Genomic DNA, 21,345 nt, shown 5'->3' on the forward strand with positions numbered 1-21,345 from the left:
TGGTGTGCAAATACTTTTTATATGCACTATATGTCAAGAATTGCATTTCATTTTGCTCCAAACTTCATAAAATTTTATTATTCAGCCACAAAGATGGAATTATGACTACTGTACCCTTGGCTGATTCTTTTATTTTACTGAGGCGAGAGACGCATCACAGTTGGCCGTGAATGCGTGCGCCTTCGAATCAATAAAATCCTTTATGTTTGTAAAAGAGGCGCTTCTGGGAATTCAATGTCTTTGCCAAATTAAGTTCTTTGCAAATCCCATTAGTTTTGTTTATGTAGGAAGGGCGTGTTGTGGTAGGCTGGAAATGTCATTGAAGGCAGTGGGCAATATTGTGTCAATATGCTGCTGTTGAATTTCACAAAAAAGATAAATTCTCAATTCAGATACATAATGGAGTTACTGTTCCTATTTTTGATGCCGTTGTAATTTATTGTAATTATGAATACGGATTATTTCACGAGAAGTAAACGTTTGTTGTCTGGTATTAGGGAGGATGGACGGATTACATTTCCGCAGGCGAGAGGTGCCGAGGAAGACAATGAGCTGGCAGAAGGTGAAGGCAAAGTTAAAACAAAGTTGCTTGCTATGTGGTACAACATGAAATATGGTAAGATGCAGTTACATTTATTTACGTCTGTGCTTCCATATGCGAGTTTTTGTCAGAAGATGTATTCTAAAGACGAATTGTTAACTTTTTAACCATTGATATATGCCGGTAAGCTGATGAGGAAACGTTAATGACAGAATGAGGATAGACTAACAGACATTCGTTCTGTTAGGTGATTCTTCCCTTTGTTTTCGTGAAGTTGCTTCTACCACAGAACTGACGAAGTAAAACAGCTATTGCTTACTGTGGCTTGCTTGTGACCAATGGTTAAAACTCGATACTGGTATTCGTGAAGAGCAGTGTCGACATCTCTGTCTGGCTAGACTGGTTTAGATTTGTGTGTTCCGATGAGATGATTACCGGGACGGTTCCTGCAACAATAGCATAATGTAGTTCTTCCTCCACCCTTGTCCAGTCAATACTAGTCTCATAATTAATTCTTCGATATGTATTTTAATTCCTTCGGACCTTATTAGATGTTTGGGAGGTAAAATTATGTATGGTGTTGATTGCATTGCAGTTTTCTGGTCTTTTTGTATGTGTCGTGTGGTTCCATATGGGTAATAGTGTCATTTCAACGCAGAAAAGTAACGTTTTCAACCTGACAATCTTGAATTTCTTTCAAATTTGGTGCGTCCAATCATCTAGGATAAGAGATGGAAAACTACCAGTTTGTTGAGATGTATAGCAGTTGTGAAGAAAGTTACAGGTGTGCAAAGTTTGGAACTTGTGTGAATTTTGCATGCGTATGCCTCAACATAAATGTCTAGAACCCTGGTTCCAATTGAGATACAGCAGTGGAACTTGTATGATTGAAAAGCTAATGAGTAATGCTTTACATTGATATGCAACATGGCGGGATTCTAAGAATTTGTCACATTCAAGGTCATTGACCTTTACATTTGACCTTGAATATCGCAAAACACCCCACTGTATATTATATTGCTCAAATGTGCTACTATAAACGTGGTAAAATCGAAGTGGCACACCAAATGCACCATGCCCAAAAATTTATTTTCAAAGCATCAATGCCCTATCAAAATGCAGATGATAGCACATAAAAACTGTATTTAAAAAATACAGTTCATAAGTAATGTTACCCAAAAGTATGGTTTAAATTATAGTAGCATTATGAACCGTTTACGGTGTAGTGTCAATGAAAGGGCGATAAAAAGTGGTTACATCTCGTTTCACAAGTCTCCAATTAAATGGTTAATGGCAAAAAACAAACTGCCTTTCGTTTAGTTGCAAAGACCGAACATACCTTCATGTATCTATAAATGTTTGATGTTCACCAAATCTGTTGCAGAGTGTGGCAGAGTGACAGTGAATGAATGCCCTTCCAGTTGATGTCACTGGATCAAGTATTGTGTGAATGTTACATCTGACAACACAATTTTGACTGTTACGGCAGGAAACAGAAATCATGGAGGTGGTCCATGTGGATCCAAGAAGCTGGCCCATACTTCTTCTGTTTCTCCATAAGTTTGTAAGACATGCATCAATCACACCAGTGATTGTCATACATACAGACAGCAGATCTGTGTATGTAGGCGAACAGTATTTCTTTCCACATAGCAATCAGTGACTCGTTCCTGCTCAGTAAACAAGCAGAATATGCTTTTGTTTTTGCTATAACTGTAATTATTATTACACAATGATGAAACTTATGTGTACCTGAGTACCTGCAGCTGTATTCTTGAAACATTTCTGCAGCTTGGCGATGTCATAATGACGACGGGAAACTGATGTATATTTGAAGACACATGAAGGAATATTTTCTTTGCACCACTGAAACAACTACCATGGTGTCAAAATGTGGTTTTGATGAGGTTGCTCGAGGCTGACAAGTATGGCTAATATCTTTACAGCCCCTGCAACACCACCACAAGGTCCTTTACCATTTAAAAAAAAAAAAAAAAAAAAAATCATCTTCCTGATGGTGGGACAGATTCTTGAAATTCTCTCTGTTTCTGTATTGGCAGCACATCCATCCGAAAAGTAATAAACGTGCTTTCACGTTGTAAAATGGTTGGAAAATGACATTGTAAGAAATTTATGAGATTGTTGTGGAAAGAAAACTCTCTCTCTCTCTCTCTCTCTCTCTCTCTCTCTCTCTCTCTCTCTTCTCTTTATCATGCTGAAGATAACCAAATATTTCCACATGTGACATGTGGTATATTTCATTATTATTTATGTCTCTGTAGCAAGCTACAAGTGGGTGAATTGTAACCTGTGGCTTATTCCTAAGAAATCCCTACACTTCATCCTGATTGATGGCGTAATTCTCTACAAAATCACAAACAACTAGATATTGATTTGCTCTGAGTTGTTCTTCAGTGATTTTAAAGAACTGTGACTGCTGCTGGGTGATACATGAGTGTGGTAGCAGCTGTCGTAAACTCAGTGCAAACACCTCAACAAAATAATCTTTTGATTTTGTTATAGTCTCTAGAACTTCATATTTTTGTCAATGCAGTTCATACTAAACAATTCAAATGCTTATTTGGTTAGTCTTGACAAACTTGGGCAATAGGGACATGCACCTAATAAACATGCTGGTAGTGCAGGATTGCCTGTAATTAAATGCTACACAGTGCTTTTGTGAAAACTTTGGTGTAACACACACAAAGAAATAGCATGAGTCCCGTTGGCATAGGCAAGAAACAGTACTTCGCAGCAAATAACAACATTTTGAGAATCCAATATTTACATGTGGGTATTTATCTTTAAAATAAGCATACAATTCCATAAGTATGTGCAATTGTGGCTGCCTCTGCTTTTTTTTTCCCCACAGGCACAGTATTTTCTTCTTGGCATCATTTGGCTCATATTGTGATCACAGTAAAAATCATGTACATGTTGAAATATATCTCCCCCCCTCTGCCTCCCTCCCTCCACCCACCTCTCTGCCTCCCCCCTCCTCTCTGCCTCCCCCCTCCTCTCTGCCTCCCCCCTCCCCGCTCCCCGCTCTCTCTCTCCCCCCTCCACCCTCTCTCTCTCCCACTCCCCCCTCTCTCTCTCTCCCACTCCCCCCCCCCCCTCTCTCTCTCTCTCTCTCTCTCTCTCTCTCTCTCTCTCTCTCTCCTCTCTCTCTCTCTCTCTCTCTCTCTCCCCACTCCCCCCCCTCTCTCTCTCTCCCACTCCCCCCTCTCTCTCCCCCTGCCTGGCTTAGGCTTTGGTATTGCTAATATATGTCCTGTATTGGATATAGGTCTGCCTTTTATGAGAAACGCTGTTTCATCTTGTTACTCAAACACGTTTCGACAAGGAAGCGTCCGATTCCACCCATCTGCTTTGACGCCATGACGTAAGGGTGTTTTGGTGTGTGACATTATGGCGCAGAGTTTATAAGTTGGTTGTGTTCGTAGATGTTGTTGTGTTTGATGGCACCCTGTGTGTGTGTGTGGGGGGGGGGGGGTGTTCTTCCCCCCCTCGTGTTGTGATGTTTTGTGTATTGAATGTGTTTCAATTTATGTAGGGATGTTTGGCTTTTGACTTTTTGAGGAGTTGTGGTTTTGTTTTTGTTTTTTGTAGGTGTTGGATTTTTCGTATCAGTAGTTATGGTTGACCAATATAGGTCAAGGGAAGTGTCAGATTCCTGTAGATTTTGTAATTGTTTTTTGTCATTTTGTGTGTTTTGGGATCATGGTGTTTTTTTACTATTATATTTACCTTGCCCCCTCTCTAAAAACCCCCAATTTCCCGTGGCTCGTTAGTTTGATTGTATTTTTGGAGGGAGATGTTATTGTCTTACATATACGTAGTTTTAAGTTTGTTGCCATGTGTACATACTGACATCATAGGCGCCATATTGGAGATGCTCATAATAGCCGTTTCCGCCATATTGATGACTTCATGGGTCAAAGCAGAGGGGTGGAATCGGACACTTCCATAATCCCGTGCCAGCTTCAGTGGGTTTTGTTTATTGAAAATGTGGTTTTACATTATATGGTTTTGCAGGACAATCTATATAGTGTCCTGCACTGATAGCTTGTCATGTTTTGTTGTGACTGATCCCTCTTCTTTTGCGTTCTGAGGGCACTGCACACAAGATACGTTAATGTATGTGTTTGCCGTGCCCTCAGAATGCAAAAGGAGTATAATTCACAACAAAACATGACAAGCTATCATTGCAGAACACCATACAGATATAGTGTAAAATAACGTTTTTGATAAACAAAACCCACTGAGGATGACACAGACATGCCAAAACATGTTTGGCTAACAAGAAAAGTGTTTTTGCATAAAAGGCAGACCTGTATCCAATAATTTAACTGCAAACACAGAAAGAAAGGCAAGAGCTGCAGGTCTTAAAGATGAATATGACATCCTGCTGCTCACTGTTCTGCTCTTTGTGCCAAGTAATCCAAAGTGGGAAATCCTTTTGTGGTTTTCCTTGTACCCCAGGTCTTTGGAAGTACTGTCAAAATTTCTATTTTGTTACATATACGTTCTGTATTGTGAAACTTATCTTTCAGTTGGGCTATGATTTCGAAATGTGGTGCTACAGAAGAATGCTGAAGATAAGGTGGGTAGATCACGTAACTAATGGGGAGGTATTGAATAGGATTGGGGAGAAGAGAAGTTTGTGGCACAACTTGACTAGAAGAAGGGATCGGCTGGTAGGACATGTTTTGAGGCGTCAAGGGATCACAAATTTAGCATTGGAGGGCAGCGTGGAGGGTAAAAATCGTAGAGGGAGACCAAGAGATGAATACACTAAGCAGATTCAGAAGGATGTAGGTTGCAGTAGGTACTGGGAGATGAAGAAGCTTGCACAGGATAGAGTAGCATGGAGAGCTGCATCAAACCAGTCTCAGGACTGAAGACCACAACAACAACAACAACAACAACAACAACATGATTTCTCTTTATCCAATTTTTCACACACTTATTTTTACAATTGTGGCACATAAGTATGCTCCAAAACTGAGGCAACCTTTTTCAACTTTTACTTTGGATACTTTTCCTCACAATGAAACCTCTTTTTCTTCACTGGAGATTCAACTAAAAACTGGAAGTTAATATTTAAAGAATCCAGATGTGATGCTCTTTCATCTTATCTGGAAGTACCTAGCACAGCTGAGGCAGCACATGTAGAGATTGATAGGTTTTGTGATACTTGATTTCTACATTTGCTGCAAATTTTTCCACTTAGCAATACATTTACCATCCACTGCTGAACGTTCCTCAGAATCTTCTGTACTCTTGTGTGCTCTTCTTCTTTAAATGGATTGCAGTGGGATAATTTTGAAGTGAAATACTGCTTCACAGCATGTGTACACAGCAGTTTGAGTAAACAGGCCACACCTATGAAACAGACTAATGATGACTGGTTACAGTAAAAGCATCTCTGATTGACTGTTCACAATAAGAAATTTTCAGAATAATGGTGACTGCTATTGTCTGCTGTTCCGGAAAAGCTCTGATACATAGCTGCTTACTGTATTTGGTGAGCCATCTAAATATTTCCTGTTTTATAGTAGCATATTGGACCAATACTTTTTTTCCTTTCATAAAAATTAAAGGTAAGGTCTTTTGAGATATTCATGGTCAAAGAATAATGCCAATGACCTTGAATGTAAAAATTCATAGAAACCTACCGTGTTGCAAATCAATGTAAAGCTCTACTCATTAGCTCGCCAATTATATAAGTTTCATTACTGTATCTGGATTACATCCAGAGTTATAGTCATTTATGTTGTGACAGATGCATTTAAATTTCACACAATGTGCAAACCTGCAACACTCTTCACAGCTGTCATAAACCTCTGCAAATTGGTAGTTTTCATCTCTTACCTGGGGACTGATGACAAATGTTAAGTCCCATAGTGCTTAGAGCCATTTGAACCATCATCTCTTACCTGGATCATTTGCCTGTAAGGTCACTTGCCTTGGGTAGAGAGAGAGAGAGAGAGAGAGAGAGAGAGAGAGAGAGAGAGAGAGTGGGGAGGGGGGGGTTGAATTGATGTTAATCTGGAATCAGTTATTGTGTAACTCTTAGTTAATTTCATGCAGCTTAAGTCATTATGAATTATCTAAGGAACTTTCCAGGTTCCTGTTTCATTGAGTGATGTAACACAGTGATGGTCACACTGGGAGGACTATAGTCCAGATTGCAGTACAGCTATCTTGTCTGCTGATCACTTGTTTATGTGACCATATCAGAATGTAGTATTACCTTTTTTTATGAATTGTGAAATAATATTCCTAGAAATGTGTCCAACACAGTTTCCAGGTTAATATGGTGATGCCCCACCTTGACATCGTGGTTGTGGCGACCTCCAAAAAGGCACGCATAGACTTTTATTTATATGTAGGGGGGGGGGGGGTTGTAGAGATAGCAGGCCCCATTTCCCTCACTGGCCTATGGCTGTTGTAGTTATGCTTTATGTTCATACATAGTATTTGCTCACTGATTGAATACTGAACTTTCTTTGGGTCCATTGAACCTATAGATATTTAATGTCAGAAGTGTCCCATGTGGTGATGACGTTGCATCATATGTGCACAAATAGAAAGAGAACAGAACACTGGTATTTTATGTCTGTATTATTCTTTGGTGTAGGTTGTGGTGACACACTAATCGGTATTGGAGCTTGAAGTCAACTTTAGGTTGGAAGACGACAGGACAGTTTGCTTATTAGCTGCCAAAGCAGTGTCTAAGGGTTCAATTAATCCCTGTCTCCTCTATTGAGAAGCGATAGATAGTGCCTGTAATCAACAAGAAAGTGATTAATTACTAATCCTAACACAAACTGGTGGAGTCCAACACAAAAGATGAAATGTGATTCAGCACTGGCTGCCCTAGTACTGCTGCACACCATGCTTTTTGATTACTGTGTTGACAGTGGCCATATGCAAAACATTACTGACTTCACTTCTATCAATTCAGAACTTGGAGCTACATATTTGTTATAGGATTAGGTGCATAAATGTGTGTTATTTAAAGTGTGCATCTCCCATTCATGATGATGCATTGTAACAAAAAGAACATAGCCAGCTGCTATGTTATTTGATTCACCATATTGTACAGAGATTATCCATATGATTAACGGACAGGTGCTCATGAGATCTTAGATATTCATATAAATTGTACTTGTATATTATGTATTACATATGAGACTTCAAATTAATATTAATTACTCTCTTCTAAGGAGATATCAGAGATAAAGATTCATGGCTCTTAATATGCCTCATTGTTTATACTGTGTGCACTTTTTTTACTGTTCATTAAATTGTATGGTGAAATTTGGAACTTACTTAAGAGCTATGGATTAGTTAGTGCCCATTCCTGTTCTCAGTTCCAGCACTGAAAATAAGGATGTGTGTGTCAGTCAACATAAACCTCTTATGGCAACAGTTTCATCGCTGAAGAGTGTGAACTGCTCATGATTGTAGATGATGGTGTTGAATTGTAGCTCCATTTGTTGATACCTCACAAATCCACTGCCTTTTTACACATTGGTGACTGTTGATTAGAAAGGCAGTGGCAGCGTGAGGGATACAAGAAAATACTGTGGTAAGTGGTTAAGTTACTTTTAGAAAAGAACCAATGTCATCAGCATCATTTGCTGATGGAGAGTTGTGATAAGTTCCACTTCATGAGTGTGTGATAGTGGACAAGCACCCCATCCTTGAAATCTTAACAGATTGATCTGTAGCTTAGCTCAAGTCTATGTTATGTTGGAAGATGATGATTTGGTTGTGAATTGGTGATGCCAACAAATTTGAATGTGAAATAAAATTGTGGTAAAACACAGATCTTTAATATAGCCTAATATTTATGTTCATGCCATATTGAATGTAAAGGAGGTCCACTACGTTATTTTTACCACTGATATTGCTGACTGAAATCTGGCTCTCACATTAAACTAAATTACACGGTAAAGGGCTAAAGCATACCTACGGTGTTCCACGGTTCTTCCATAGTATGTCTCATCCTCTTATTAATCTGGCACAGCACTCAATGATTATTTTGTCGTTTCTCATATGAAGAAACCATTATGTGTCAGCCATTTACAGGATGATGACATGACTTTTTAGGTAAAAAAATTCTGAATAGCCAAAATGCAGACTTCCAGAACCAAGAGTTCTGTGAAGTCATCCATAATTTGAAAAAAAATATGTTGCATTAAAGGGTGAATATGTAAAGGAATACTGCTGTTGTGCACAATAGTTCATAGCCTTCTGAATTTATACTATAATGTCCCTCTGATTATCTTCAAATGCTTCAGTTTGTTTTCATTCTGATGGTAACTTCCTGTCTTATACGGCAATTTACATTTAAAAATATACTTCCTGTGTTGTTGGAAAAAACCGTTTGAGAATCTTGAAAAAAATCTCCTTAGAGAATTTCAGGAAGCAGTTTTCAAAGGAATCGGCCCCTCACATGGGGATCCTGAAGGGAATGTTTGACTAATAACAGCTGTTATCTAGACGTGTGAGATGTCATTGTACTGTTGCTACATCTGTGGATGAGAAAGTGGAGATAATGTATGTTACACAGAAAATGTTATTTTACAGGCATGTTACACTATTTACGCAATTGCAAATGGATCATTTCTCATAATGTATTTTCTCCACTCGGCTATTTGATCTTGTGTTATTGGTTTTTTGCTGTACTTTAAATTCACCACAATTAGCGCAACTTCAAAACAAAACTTTCAGGTTCACTTGACCCTTCTTTATTGACTTTTATGCTGTGTCGAAATGTTTACAAATAACAATACTGGTATTCAAAATTGCTGAAAAGGATTCCCAATTTTATTTTTTTCCAATGATTTTTGCCCCTCTCCCTCCTCCCCCCATCCTCAGAAAGTGATATCATCGTAGTTTTTGTAACTCTCAAGTAATGCAATGTCTAGAAATGACACTATCTTTCCTTCATGGAAAGGTTTTCCTGCATTCCCTTGTGGTTCTTCTGCAGTTGTCATAAACTGTGAAATTTAAATAGAACTTGTCCCTTCTTAAATAAGACTTTCATTTGTGCACTTTCCTTAAACATCAGCGGTTATCATTCTTTGACTGATTTCTTGAAGCTTTCAGCTGACATTCTCTTATTTCCTGTATGATTGTGCAATTTTGGCCTTACACCATTTTCAAGTATTTTATGGATGATTTTTTAGTAACAGATTATGTCATATATGTCATTGCTCCTATGAACTCGTACAGGAAATAAAGAGAATGGCAGCTGAAGGCTTCAAGAAATCATTCAAAAAATTCATTGCAGCTGCGGACCCTATCGCATTGAAAAAATTGTATCATTCTGTCTGTGCCAACTGCTGTATTCTGCTTTTCGTAAAGGCAATTAATTAACCACAGTGCTAAAATAGCTTTCCAGGTGCACCTGCTTGTCCTTAAATCAAGCTGGTCCTTTCCTAACATACTTTCAATTTTACCATTCATTCTTCAGTAAAATCTACTTATGAATATTTTTGGTGGATGTGGTACTAAACTGATTGTGTGATAAGTTTCACATCCATTCTCTTTCACTTTCTTTGGGAATATGTAGAGTTTGTGCAAAGCTTTTTGAATTTTGGACAGAAGCCTGAATCTTCATGTCTTCTTCTTGCACCTTAGCCAAATTTGTTCTGCATCACTATTAAGTTTTTCTAAGTATTGTTTCCATCTCTTCACTGTTTTTGCTGCTTCCATTACTCATTTGCCTTTTCCATGGGCTCCACAAAGTGATTGTTTCTGGGTGGTATGCAGCATCTGTATTACCATGTTTTTATTCTGCCTGTTATGTGTGGCTTCTGTTTTACTGCCTTTTTCAACCCTAATACTCCCTTTGCTGCACTTACTATTCTTCCTCTAACACTATTCCTCTAGTTTTCCACATTGTGTAACTCCTCAAAGTGTCATTATTTCTTTTGTTGCATTTCACTCCAGGACATCAGAGTTTTTAACTTCTTTCACTGTGCAAGGTGACAATGTAGTTAAGGCAATGGACTCTAATTTGGGAGGACAATAATTCAGATCATCTTTCAGCCATCCAGATTTAGATTCCCTAAATTGCTGCAGGGAAATGTCAGGATGGTTGTTTCGAAAAGCAGGCAGCATGATTTCCTTGGATGCTATCCAGATCCAAGCTTGTACCTCATCTCTAATCACTGCAGTGTTGACAGGATGTTAAAATGTTAATAGTCTTTTTAACTTTTTTGCTTCCAAGTGGTATTTCTCTAGTATGAAGTTATGTTCACTATCAAGTCAGCACCCAGATAACTCTTGCAGACTTTAACTTGATTCTTCACTATTTTTTTTTCTCACAAGAAAGAAAAAAGATGAAAAATAGTAACTCTCGATACCTTTTCTGATCATCTGATATCTTTTATGTCTACCACCACCTCAAGTGATACTTGTAAAGTACCAGGTAGTTATAATTAAACTGGCGATGTTCCAGATGTTGCAGTACAGGCTATATACATCACAGGCACCAAAACATCATAGGTATGTTCATTAATTGGTGCACTCGCAGATTTTACTGAGAAAAACTGTTGTTCCACTTTCTGTCACCAGGTGGAAATGTGCCGCAAGCAATCAGAATATGGTGTGGATGCAGGAAAAGGGGAGGGAAAATCAGACACATGACAGTGATGGTGGTGGCACGTTTATTAGAATATATTCACAAGTTACAACACATGTTCAGTATGGTTTCCCGAGTCAGCAACATGCTGCTTCCATAACAATGGCATGGTGGACAGTTGCTTGCAGTATATCCAGTGTAATTGGAGTGAGATGTTGCCGTATGCTATCCTTCAGATCAGGAAGAGTCCAGAACATCTGTAATAGACACAACCTTTCAGATATCCTCACAACCAGAAGTCACATGTATTTAGGACGGGTGATCAGGAAGACCAAATATCTTGAAAGTGCCTAGAAATAATTTGATTGTTACCAAAGGTTTGTTGAAGCAAATCTTTCACTTGGCAAGTGACATGTGGTGTCACCCCATCTTGCTTGAAAATAGTCATGAGGACACAGCTGTGGTCTTGCAAAGCTGGAATCATGTTTTGCTCAGGAAGGTCCTTCTAACTTGCAGATGTGCACAGTACACTTAACAGGCCCATGTGACGTCCTTGAAGAAAAAAGGACCGAGAATTAAGGATCTTGTGAAACCACACCACCTAACCGTACAGTCACATAAGCTGAGTGCAGTAGATATTCCGGCACAATGCGGCAAAGTAGAACCCCATATGTGGCAGTTCTGTGCATTCACGGCAGCGACCAGAGTAAAATGGGCGTCGTTCGTCCAAAGAATATGCCTGGTCACATGTCATCCATTTCTGTGCATGCTCAAAAACTAAGGCCAAGGCCAAAGTCACGACTTTGTAGCCTATCTTGGAGCTGTCTTTGTTGCACCTTTTGAATCTTGTATGGATGCCAGTGTAAAATGTGCCCAAAATCCTTTTAACTGTTGACCAGGGGAGAGAGAATTCCTGTGATACATCTCAAGCAGTGGTTGCAGAATTTGAAGCTTGTGCTGCACAATCACTATAGCTACAGCAACTTCTCGACCAGCTGCCATGGGAATGGGCCACCTCCTCCTTGCTGCACCATCTAATTCAACTGTTTCTTCAAATTTGTTGATTATACTCTTTAGCCTATTTATTGATGTGGGGCCTCTTCGGAACTGTTTCTGTTGGTGAAATTCCCATTATGCAGCACTGATATTGCTGCCATTCTGATAAAACAACTTTACCAGCAGTGCCCAGTCTTATTTCTCAATAGCCATGGAAAAGTTCAGTCTTCTTAACACTTTGCACCAACAGTCACTTCGCAAAAGAAATCAAGTATCACCAACTGACAAACAGCACATTGAAGTCAAAACAACAAACATTTCTCATATTGACTGTTTGGAACGCCGTATTTTCACTATGTGGCAGAAAGTGGAACTATTATTTTTTTCAGCATACTCAACGAGTGCACCATTTAATGAACATGTGTAAAATATCTCAATATCCTACAGTGTATACACTGCAGCACTCAGAACACCATCAGTTTAAGTATAACCACCTTGTATATTCACAACTACTAACTTGTGCATAGTACCGAATTCTGTTACTCAACCTTCCTACTGTGTTTGCTTGCCAAGACCCAACTGGCTCACTTTTTATGTTCACTGACTTTACTGATGCCTGCATTCTGGCACTTGATTATGATTAAATTATCACCTTTTTTGAGATATTTTAATTCATGAATATGACTGCCATATCTCTTGGATATCCATTCAATTCCACTATCAGTTCTCTTTCTGTTTGCTGCAGATAACCCTTTATGCTATTGCTAATTTTGCTCTTAATGATTATTCCTACTCCTGTTGTACCATTATCTGTCCCAGTGTGACTAATCACATGATTTCCACTCCAAAACTACTTCCCTTCAGCCCATCACATCTCACTGATTCCTTACGTGTGTCTCCATTCTTGGCATTTCTGCCTTTAGATTTTCTAGTTTCCCCACTCTGCATTGACATTCTAACATTGTGTGTTACCCCCATAATCAAAATTCTGTTTCATTTGATAGCTGCTTGTGAGTAATCCCCACCTGGACATCCAAATGGGAAACTATTGTACCCAAGAGGAAGTTGTCATAACATTTTTAACAGAGAACTGCATGTACTAGAGAAAAATAATGTGGTTTCCTTTAGCCTTCACATCACAGTAGTACAGCCATTAGTTGACGACTGCAGGTAGCATTACACTTGATGTGTCATCTCCACGATTTGTACAAAGTGTGCCTGCTGCTTCCGCTCTGTGAGAAGCTGGTCCCAATGTCCAAGACGGTTGCATCTCCATTACTTTAGCAAGAGAATTTTACAAGGTCAGGACTTTTACCAGGAGATTCTTAACGTGGTGTTACTCCATCACTCCCCCTTTATCCAGACTTGGGACTGACAAAGCCTGGCCTCCCAAGGGAGCTAAAGTTGTTAGATTTGCTATATCCATGTGAATTTTTATTTCAGTACATTTGATGGTACCACAAACACAAACAATGTTAGACTCAGGCCATAAATTGAGTGAATTGTTGAGTTAACACAGTCTTTTATATTCATATTGTCAGATAGTTTATTGTGTGTAAGATAAATAACTGTTCCAAATCATGTCTTCTGTTTAAAGTGTATCATCATCATAACATAAGCAATTGTCCCATTGTTGTAGTCTGGTGACAGGAAGATGGAGGGTCAATCAAAATATATGTTGATTAAAACAAGTTGGCTCTCTCAGTGACTTGTAGATTCTACATTAGTCAGCAGCCTCACTACATTCAAAACACTGAGCCAAGAGTTATCAGCTTTCAGGACGTTCATAGACTCTGACTATTTTATTCCAGAAGATGTGTGATTTATTTATCAGATCAGTGAGAAACTGTTAGGTCATCAATAGGACAAAATTGGCAGCAACAAAACATACAGAAACACTTGAAGAATCAAGGGAACACAAAAATAAAAATAGAAATGCAAATACAGAATAACATTTATTCTGTTTAAATTAAATTGATTCCATGTCCAGTTGGAAAATGACTATTAATATTTTGTCACATTTATGAATGAAACCTCAGTCATGGAAACCTGTCTAAGCAGTAGTGTGCTTCTCTCTAGCATGCTAGGACAACCCAGTTGGCCTTTTCTTAGTTCTACTCATTCACCATAATGTCTTGCAGTATTTGCTAGTCCATCGCACTTGTAATTTAAACGAAATCAGTATCTTACCATTTCAAGGTCATACAGCTGCTCACTGCTCATGCCTGCACTCATTCACATCTGTGTCCATGTGATCTGCTTTTTTCCTCAGCACCTATTTACACACGAAATCACTACCACTGTGTGTTCCTTGTCTCCTCATCTCTCATCCCCCCCCCCCCCCCCCCCCCCCGTTTCCCCACAGTCGTGTGATTATCATTCCCTACAGTAAACTGATAGCCTGCCTTGAAATTTTTAATAACAGTCCCATATCATTTATGTAGATGTTCTTCTCTGCAAATGTTTGAAGATAGACTATCCCCTGGCGATCCTCAACTGTGCATTTTTCAGAATGGTGAGAAAATACACTTCCGGTTGGTGGTGTTTTATCCAAGCTATCTGTTACAGTGCCTGAGCTCCCAGAACACATTAAGCTGCTACACAATGCCAGATAGAACATCAGTAAGTCTTCAGGTACAATTTATCTTCTGTTTCCTGAGGACGCTCTTGCAACAGGAGCTACCTGCAGAAAATATTCACTTTGTTTCCACTTCTTGCTAGTTGTTCCTTGTGAATTCTAGATTTTCCAATTATGTAGTCTCCCATATACACTGAAGAGAAAAAGAAACTGGTACACATGCCGAATATCATGTAAGGCCCTACAAGCACACAGAAGTGCCGCAACACGATGTGGCATGGAATCGACTAATGTCAGAAGTAGTGCTGGAGGGAATTGACACAATGAATCCTTCAGGGCTGTCCACAAATCCTTAAGAGTACGAGGTGGTGGAGATCCCTTCTGAACAGCATGTTGCAAGGCATCCCAGATATGCTCAATAATGTTCATATCTGGGGAGTTTGGTGGTCAGCAGAAGAGTTACAACTCAGAAGAGTGTTCCTGGAGCCACTCTGTAGCAATTCTGGATGTGTGGGGTGTTGCATTGTCCTGTGGGAATTGCTCAAGCCTGTCAGAATGCACAATAGACATAAATGGGTGCAGGTGATCAGAAAGAATGCTTATGTGTATGTCACCTGTCAGAGCCATATCTAGGCATATCAGGGATTCCACATCACTCCAAGTGCCCACACCATTACAGAACCTCCACCTGCTTGAACAGTCCCATGCTGACATGTAGGATCCATGGATTCGTGAGGTTGTCTCCATATCCATACACATCCTCCCACTTGATACAATTTGAAATGAGACTTGTCCGACCAGGCAGCATGTTTCCAGTCATAAAACAGTCCAATGTCAGTGTTGACGGGCCCAGGCAAGATGTAAAACTTCATGTCATGCAGTCATCGAGGGTACACGAGTGGGCCTTCAGCTCTGAAAGCCCATGTTGATGTTGTTTCATTGAATGGTTTGCACACTGATGCCTGTTGATGGCCCAGCATTGAAATCTGCAGCAATCTGTAGAAGGGTTGCACATTTGTCACATTGAACGATCCTCCTCAGTATTGGATTCCTGATATTCATGGTACACTCGTGAAATGGTTGTATGAGAAAATCCCTATTTTGTCACTACCTCAGAGATGCTGTGTCCCATTGTTCATGTGCCGACTGTAACACCATGTTCAAACTCCCTTAAATCTTGATAACATGCAATTGTAGCAGCAGTAACTGATCCAACAGCTGCGCCAGACACTTGTCTTATATAGGCATTGCCGACCACACCACAATATTCTGTCTGTTTGTGTATCTCTTTAATTGAATATGCATGCCTATACCAGTTTCTTTGGCACTTTAATGTCGTAAATGAGGTATTTCAATACTTGTAAGTGCCACAAAGAATGTGTAAGGTGTGAGAGAAAAGAAATGAGTGATTTTTATCTACCAAAGTTTTTATTTTTTTCAGACAACAGTATTGTCTCCTTCAAAGTAGTCCCCCTTGGCAGCTATACACCAGTGTAGTAGTTGTTCCCAGTCTTCGTAGCAGCATCGAAAGCCTTTAACTGGTAGGGCCTTTAAAGTCTTGGTCACATTCTGTTGAATGTTCTCCAGTCCCAAAATGACATTATTTTAAGATATTTTCCGATTTCACGAAAAGAAAAAGTCACAAGGATTCCGATCAGGTGAATAATGGGCTGTGGAACAACAGTAATGTCTTTTAGGTCAAAAATTCTCTGATGAAAATCACAGTGTGACATGGGGCATTGTCACCAGTTTGGCACAAACCTTTTGCGTGTGCAAACCTTCAGTCACAATTTGATGTATTGAGAAAGTGTTTAACAGATCACCCATAATCCTTATTAGTAAAGGGTTGGTCTGATCTCACAAGAACATGCATGCTTTTGACTTTTTAATTGGTTTTTGGAATTGAAGGTCTTGCCGAGCAAGGTTCACCTTCAACATGTTCTCGGCCTTTCAAAAATGATTTTTGCCAGTGGTAAACTTGTGCTCTTGATAAGGAATGTTCCCCATAGACCTGTTCCAACTTTTCAAATATAATGCTCACAGAGTCCCCAAGTTTAACACAAAACTATATCACACGATGTCACTCTAAATTCCACTGTTCTGTCTTTATGACACACACCTTCAGTGATGATGCTCTCAGACATCAATTGTTGCCTGTACGGAGTTTAAACTTGGACTGAGCATCTGGAAAGGATGAACACACTAGTCTACATAAGTAGAACAACACAGCATTGTCGGACTGCTCACAGTGTTGCCAGTCTCATTACTTTTCTCAGATGCCTCGTACACAATCTGCTCACATTGAAGTGACCATCACCTATGTTAAACATCAACTCACAATAATCACTCCCAGACGGCAGGTGGCAACACTAGTAGTGGACAGTATATAAAGCATGTTGGGGGATGTGGAAAATATTACAGTTGTTGTAATGCAAAAATGGAGTGATTTATCTGATATCCAAACAGGCATGATCATGGGCTTTCAGGCAAGAGAGGAAGAATTTCCAAAACAGCTGTGTTTGTAAACTTTGTTATGTTGTGGACGAGGTATGCCGTGCATGGCAAAATGGCGCTATTCAAATCCAGCACCAAGGCAACTGTGGTGAGTGACAGCTGTGGAGATGTGTATGGGTGAATAGATGGGCAACTGTTGAGCAACTGACTGTCCAGGTGGACCAAGGCACTAGCAATGACTGTTCAGTAAACATCACTGTGTATGGGTCTTCGCAGCAGGCACGTGGTTCGTGTACCGATGCTGACTGCTGTTCATCGGCGACAAATACTGGGACTTACACATCAGTACTGCAAATGGATGTCCACTGAGAGATGACAGGGTGCCTTTTGGGATAAATCATGTTTTATGCTCCATCAACAGATGGCCGGTGGCATGTACAATGTGAAACGTCTGAAAGGAAACGTATACAAATGTGCATCTATCCCAGGGGACTATGTCCTTCCCCACACACAGTTTCCTTTTCTTCGACATGATGGCATCTACCAGCAAGACAATGCAACATGTCACACAACTCGCATTTTACGTGTGTGATTTGAAGAGCAGGGGGATGAGTTTACCATATACCCATGGCCACCTGAATTTAAACGCATTTGAGAATGTGTGGGACCACATCCATCAGGCTGTTCACCCCAGGGATCCTCAACCAAGGAACTTAGTGCAGCTAGCCATGGTACTGGAGTCAGTACCTTCCAGAACCTCATTGACTCTTCATGGCTTGCAGTGGTCTGTGCTGTAAAAGGCTCTTGATAGGTGGTCACATTAATGTGACTGGGCAGTGTATTTGCAAAGCTGTAACTTCAAATTTTTATTTTCTGATATCTCCAATACAGCCACTTTGCTATACTATATCAGTTGTGGCTCTTTCACCTATCCACTGCTTTGATGCAGGACTAATTGTAGGAGACCTTCTCTTTGTCAGTTAGAGAGAATATCATTAAGGCATAAACAAATTCAAAGTATTGTTTATTAGTGTATGTAAATACCCTATACTTTTGAAGTGTTGTCATGATAAAATCATTAAGGTCAGTTACTAATGGATTGATTGATCAGAAAGAATTAAAACTGTGGAACCCTGTGAATTTTTACCAGGAAATGCCTGAGCCACTGAGTGGATTGTAGGTAGATACAACTTGTTTATAGCGGTAGCAGCTTGCAAGAAATTTGACATGTCCTTAAGTACTAATGGTTGCATAGTAATGAGCTCTCTAATGCCATTGGTATGGAAGTTTTTTATTGCTTTGCTGCAGTGTTCACATGGCATGCCCCTCAACAGTTGGTTTGTACAAATTCTGTTACTCATGTGTGGGTAGTACCTGTGCAAGCAAGGTAACAAATAAAATGTTTCTGCACATAGCCTTTTATAGGAGCAACTGACAAAGCAGCGTCACTACCTCATTAGCGGTCAGAGAAGTTTTTAAGGGAAGCCGTGGGTGATTCAAGAAGTTTAAGAGAAGAACTGGAATTCACAGTGTTGTGAGGCACGGTGAAGCAACCAGCTCAGACACAAAGGCAGCAGAGAACTTCATCAGCAACGTCCAGATGCTTGTAGATTCTGAGGTTTATGTGCCACAACAGGTTTTTAATTGTGACAAGACTGGTCTAGTCCAGAAAAAGATGCTGAAGCATACCTTTTTAATGGCAGAGGAGAATGCATTGCCGAGCCACAAGCCATGAAAGACCATCTCGCACTGCTATTCTGTGCCAGTGCAAGCAATGATTTGAAAATTAAAGTGATGTTGGTTTACCATGCAGAAACTGCATGAGCCTTCAAGCAGTGTAAAGTTCATAAGGGCAGGCTAAATGTGATGTGGAGGTCCAACAACAAGACTTGGGTGACCTGTGATCTTTTTTCTGATTGAATCACTAAAGTGTTTGGTCCTTCGGTGAAAAAATATTTGCTTTAGATGAGTCAACCACTCCATGTCTTGCTTCTTATGGACAATGCTCCTGCCCATTCTCCAGGCCTATAAGACCACCACCTTGAGAAATTTCAATTCATTAGGATCTAATTTCTGTCATCTATCACCACTCCGTTATCCAGCCTATGGACCAGCAAATTATTCCTAACCTTAAGAAACTCTACTCTAATGCACTCTTCGAGCATTGGTTTGCATTGACTCAGGCTACCAATCTCACTCCTAGAAAGTTTTGGAAATATCACTTCAACATCGTCGCCTGTGTCAAGGTGATTGAAAAGGCGTGGGCAGCGGTTACCAAGAGAACCCTCACTTTTGCTTGGAAGCAGCTTCGGCTGGAGTGCTTTCTCGAATGTGACTCTGAGGCGTTTCAGTCAGTACCTTTGGAGCCTGTAGTCAACTAGATTGTGTCTTTGGCCAAGAGCTTGGGACTAAAAGTGGATGACAATGATATCAATGAGCTTGTGGAAGATCGCAGCCAAGAAATGGTCACTGGCGAGCTTTTGGAGTAGCTGTGTGTTTTACAGCAGGAAGCTGCCGAGAGGAGTTCTTGGGAGGAGGAGGCGGTAACAACAAAGGAGCAATCTTCTGCCACTATAAGAGAAATGCTGAAAGTGTGGGAATCAGTTGCATCATACATTGAAAATCATCACTCCAATAAAGCAGTGACTACACACGCTGCAAATTTATTTGATGATGTTTCTGTGTCACATTTTCACCAAGACTTGAAGCGTCAGCAGAAACAAATGACTGTAGATAGCTTCCTAGTAAAAAACAATTAGTTATGTATCATGAATAATAAAGTACATAATACTGTACATATAATTTTCTTTGAATAAATGGCATGAATATGATAAAACTTTCAGAACTTTTTGCACATGAAGTGCATTATCGTATTTTGTAGTAATTTATATGGGATATTGTTTTGCTTAATGAATGTTTTGCACTAAGAGTAAGATTGTGAAACGAATTATGCTTGCTGTGCGAAGTTCCACTGTATTTGTTGCTGCATGATATTTGTGTGGGAACTAAAGCTTTTGACAGCTTCCTCAGTCAAGCAGGCTAATATTTTCCCTGGGTATATCTTACTTTTTCAGTTCTTGGTTGACCAGCCATGTCAAATTGTAGGTTCTCTTTGATATATCAGTAGGCAACTCTTTGCCACCTTCAGGTGGTTCTTCATGACTGATATTCTGCTCATGTCGGCGTCCTATACATGTTGGCCATTACCCCCTCGGTCATCCTGCTCCTGTTGCTATAAGTGCAGCCACTACAGCGGGTGGAGTGACACAGTATCGAATGTGTACATTGCCCCCCCCCCCCCCCCCCAGACCTCAACACTACTAGGTTCAGTAAAGGATGAGCTAGGCCATACAAATCTGGGGTCTACCAAATCCCTTGTCAATGCAGCAACGCATACATCACCACCAAGTCGGTCATGGCTGACCACAGTTTAAAAACTGGTCATATTATAGAGTACAGCAAAACCAATATACTTAGGCAATCTTCCTCCTTCTGGGATTGTGTGATTAAAGAGCTCATTGAAATTGGGGCCGAATATGGACTAATTAATAAAGATAGCAGCCTACATCTGAGTCAGGTGTCAAACCTTGCACAAAGTTGAGAAGCAGCAAAGCATACCCATACAGTGATATCTGCACCCGAAAGTGTTAGCATGGACACTGGAGACCATAGTTCGCAACTGGGCATTGCCAGCCCCACCATCACCACCAATCAGTGCCATGGCTGCACTGAAGACAGGAGTGGAGTGATGCAGGAGGTAACAGCCAACATATACAGGAGACCAAGACAAGCAGAGCAGCAATCATCAGGAACCACATGAAGATGGCAATGAGTCTGCCAAAATCTCATGGAGACCTTACAAGATGGCTAGAGCTGACACCCAAGGATTTTTAACCAGCTTCCTCTGTTTTCATCAGGAGTTATCAGGAGCCCATGTAGTACTTTATTTAGTTCACTGAATTATCTCATGGAGATGTCACAGAAGTCACAAATATTTTGCACAAAGGTTTTGTTGCTGTCTTTACTTCTTTGTAGCTTGTCAACATCAAGTGGTGTCAGCCCCTGGTAGCTGAGTGGTCAGCACGACAGAATGTCAATCCTAAGGACCCGGGTTTGATTTCCGGCTGGGCCAGAGATTTTCTCCACTCAGGGACTGCATGTAGTGTTGTC

General features: G+C 40.1%; 1 protein-coding gene across 2 annotated transcripts in view; it reads left to right on the plus strand.

The window, feature by feature from the left end:
• Positions 1-271: 271 nt before the first annotated feature.
• LOC124555055 (cysteine protease ATG4C) overlaps positions 272-21,345 on the plus strand; it is an 80,886-nt gene continuing 59,812 nt past the window's right edge. Inside the window, exons 1-2 of one of the 2 annotated variants that reach the window (XM_047128831.1) lie at positions 479-616; positions 7,924-8,141. Coding sequence is in view for 1 of the 2 variants with exons in the window: in XM_047128830.1 (XP_046984786.1) it covers positions 448-616 (169 nt within the window). In the remaining variant the exon portion in view is untranslated. Of the gene's footprint in view, positions 617-7,923; positions 8,142-21,345 lie in introns of both variants that reach the window. The other variant, XM_047128830.1, reaches the window with a different exon arrangement.

This window comes from Schistocerca americana, chromosome X (assembly GCF_021461395.2).
Source record: "Schistocerca americana isolate TAMUIC-IGC-003095 chromosome X, iqSchAmer2.1, whole genome shotgun sequence".
In the NCBI taxonomy this organism is placed as follows: domain Eukaryota; kingdom Metazoa; phylum Arthropoda; class Insecta; order Orthoptera; family Acrididae; genus Schistocerca; species Schistocerca americana.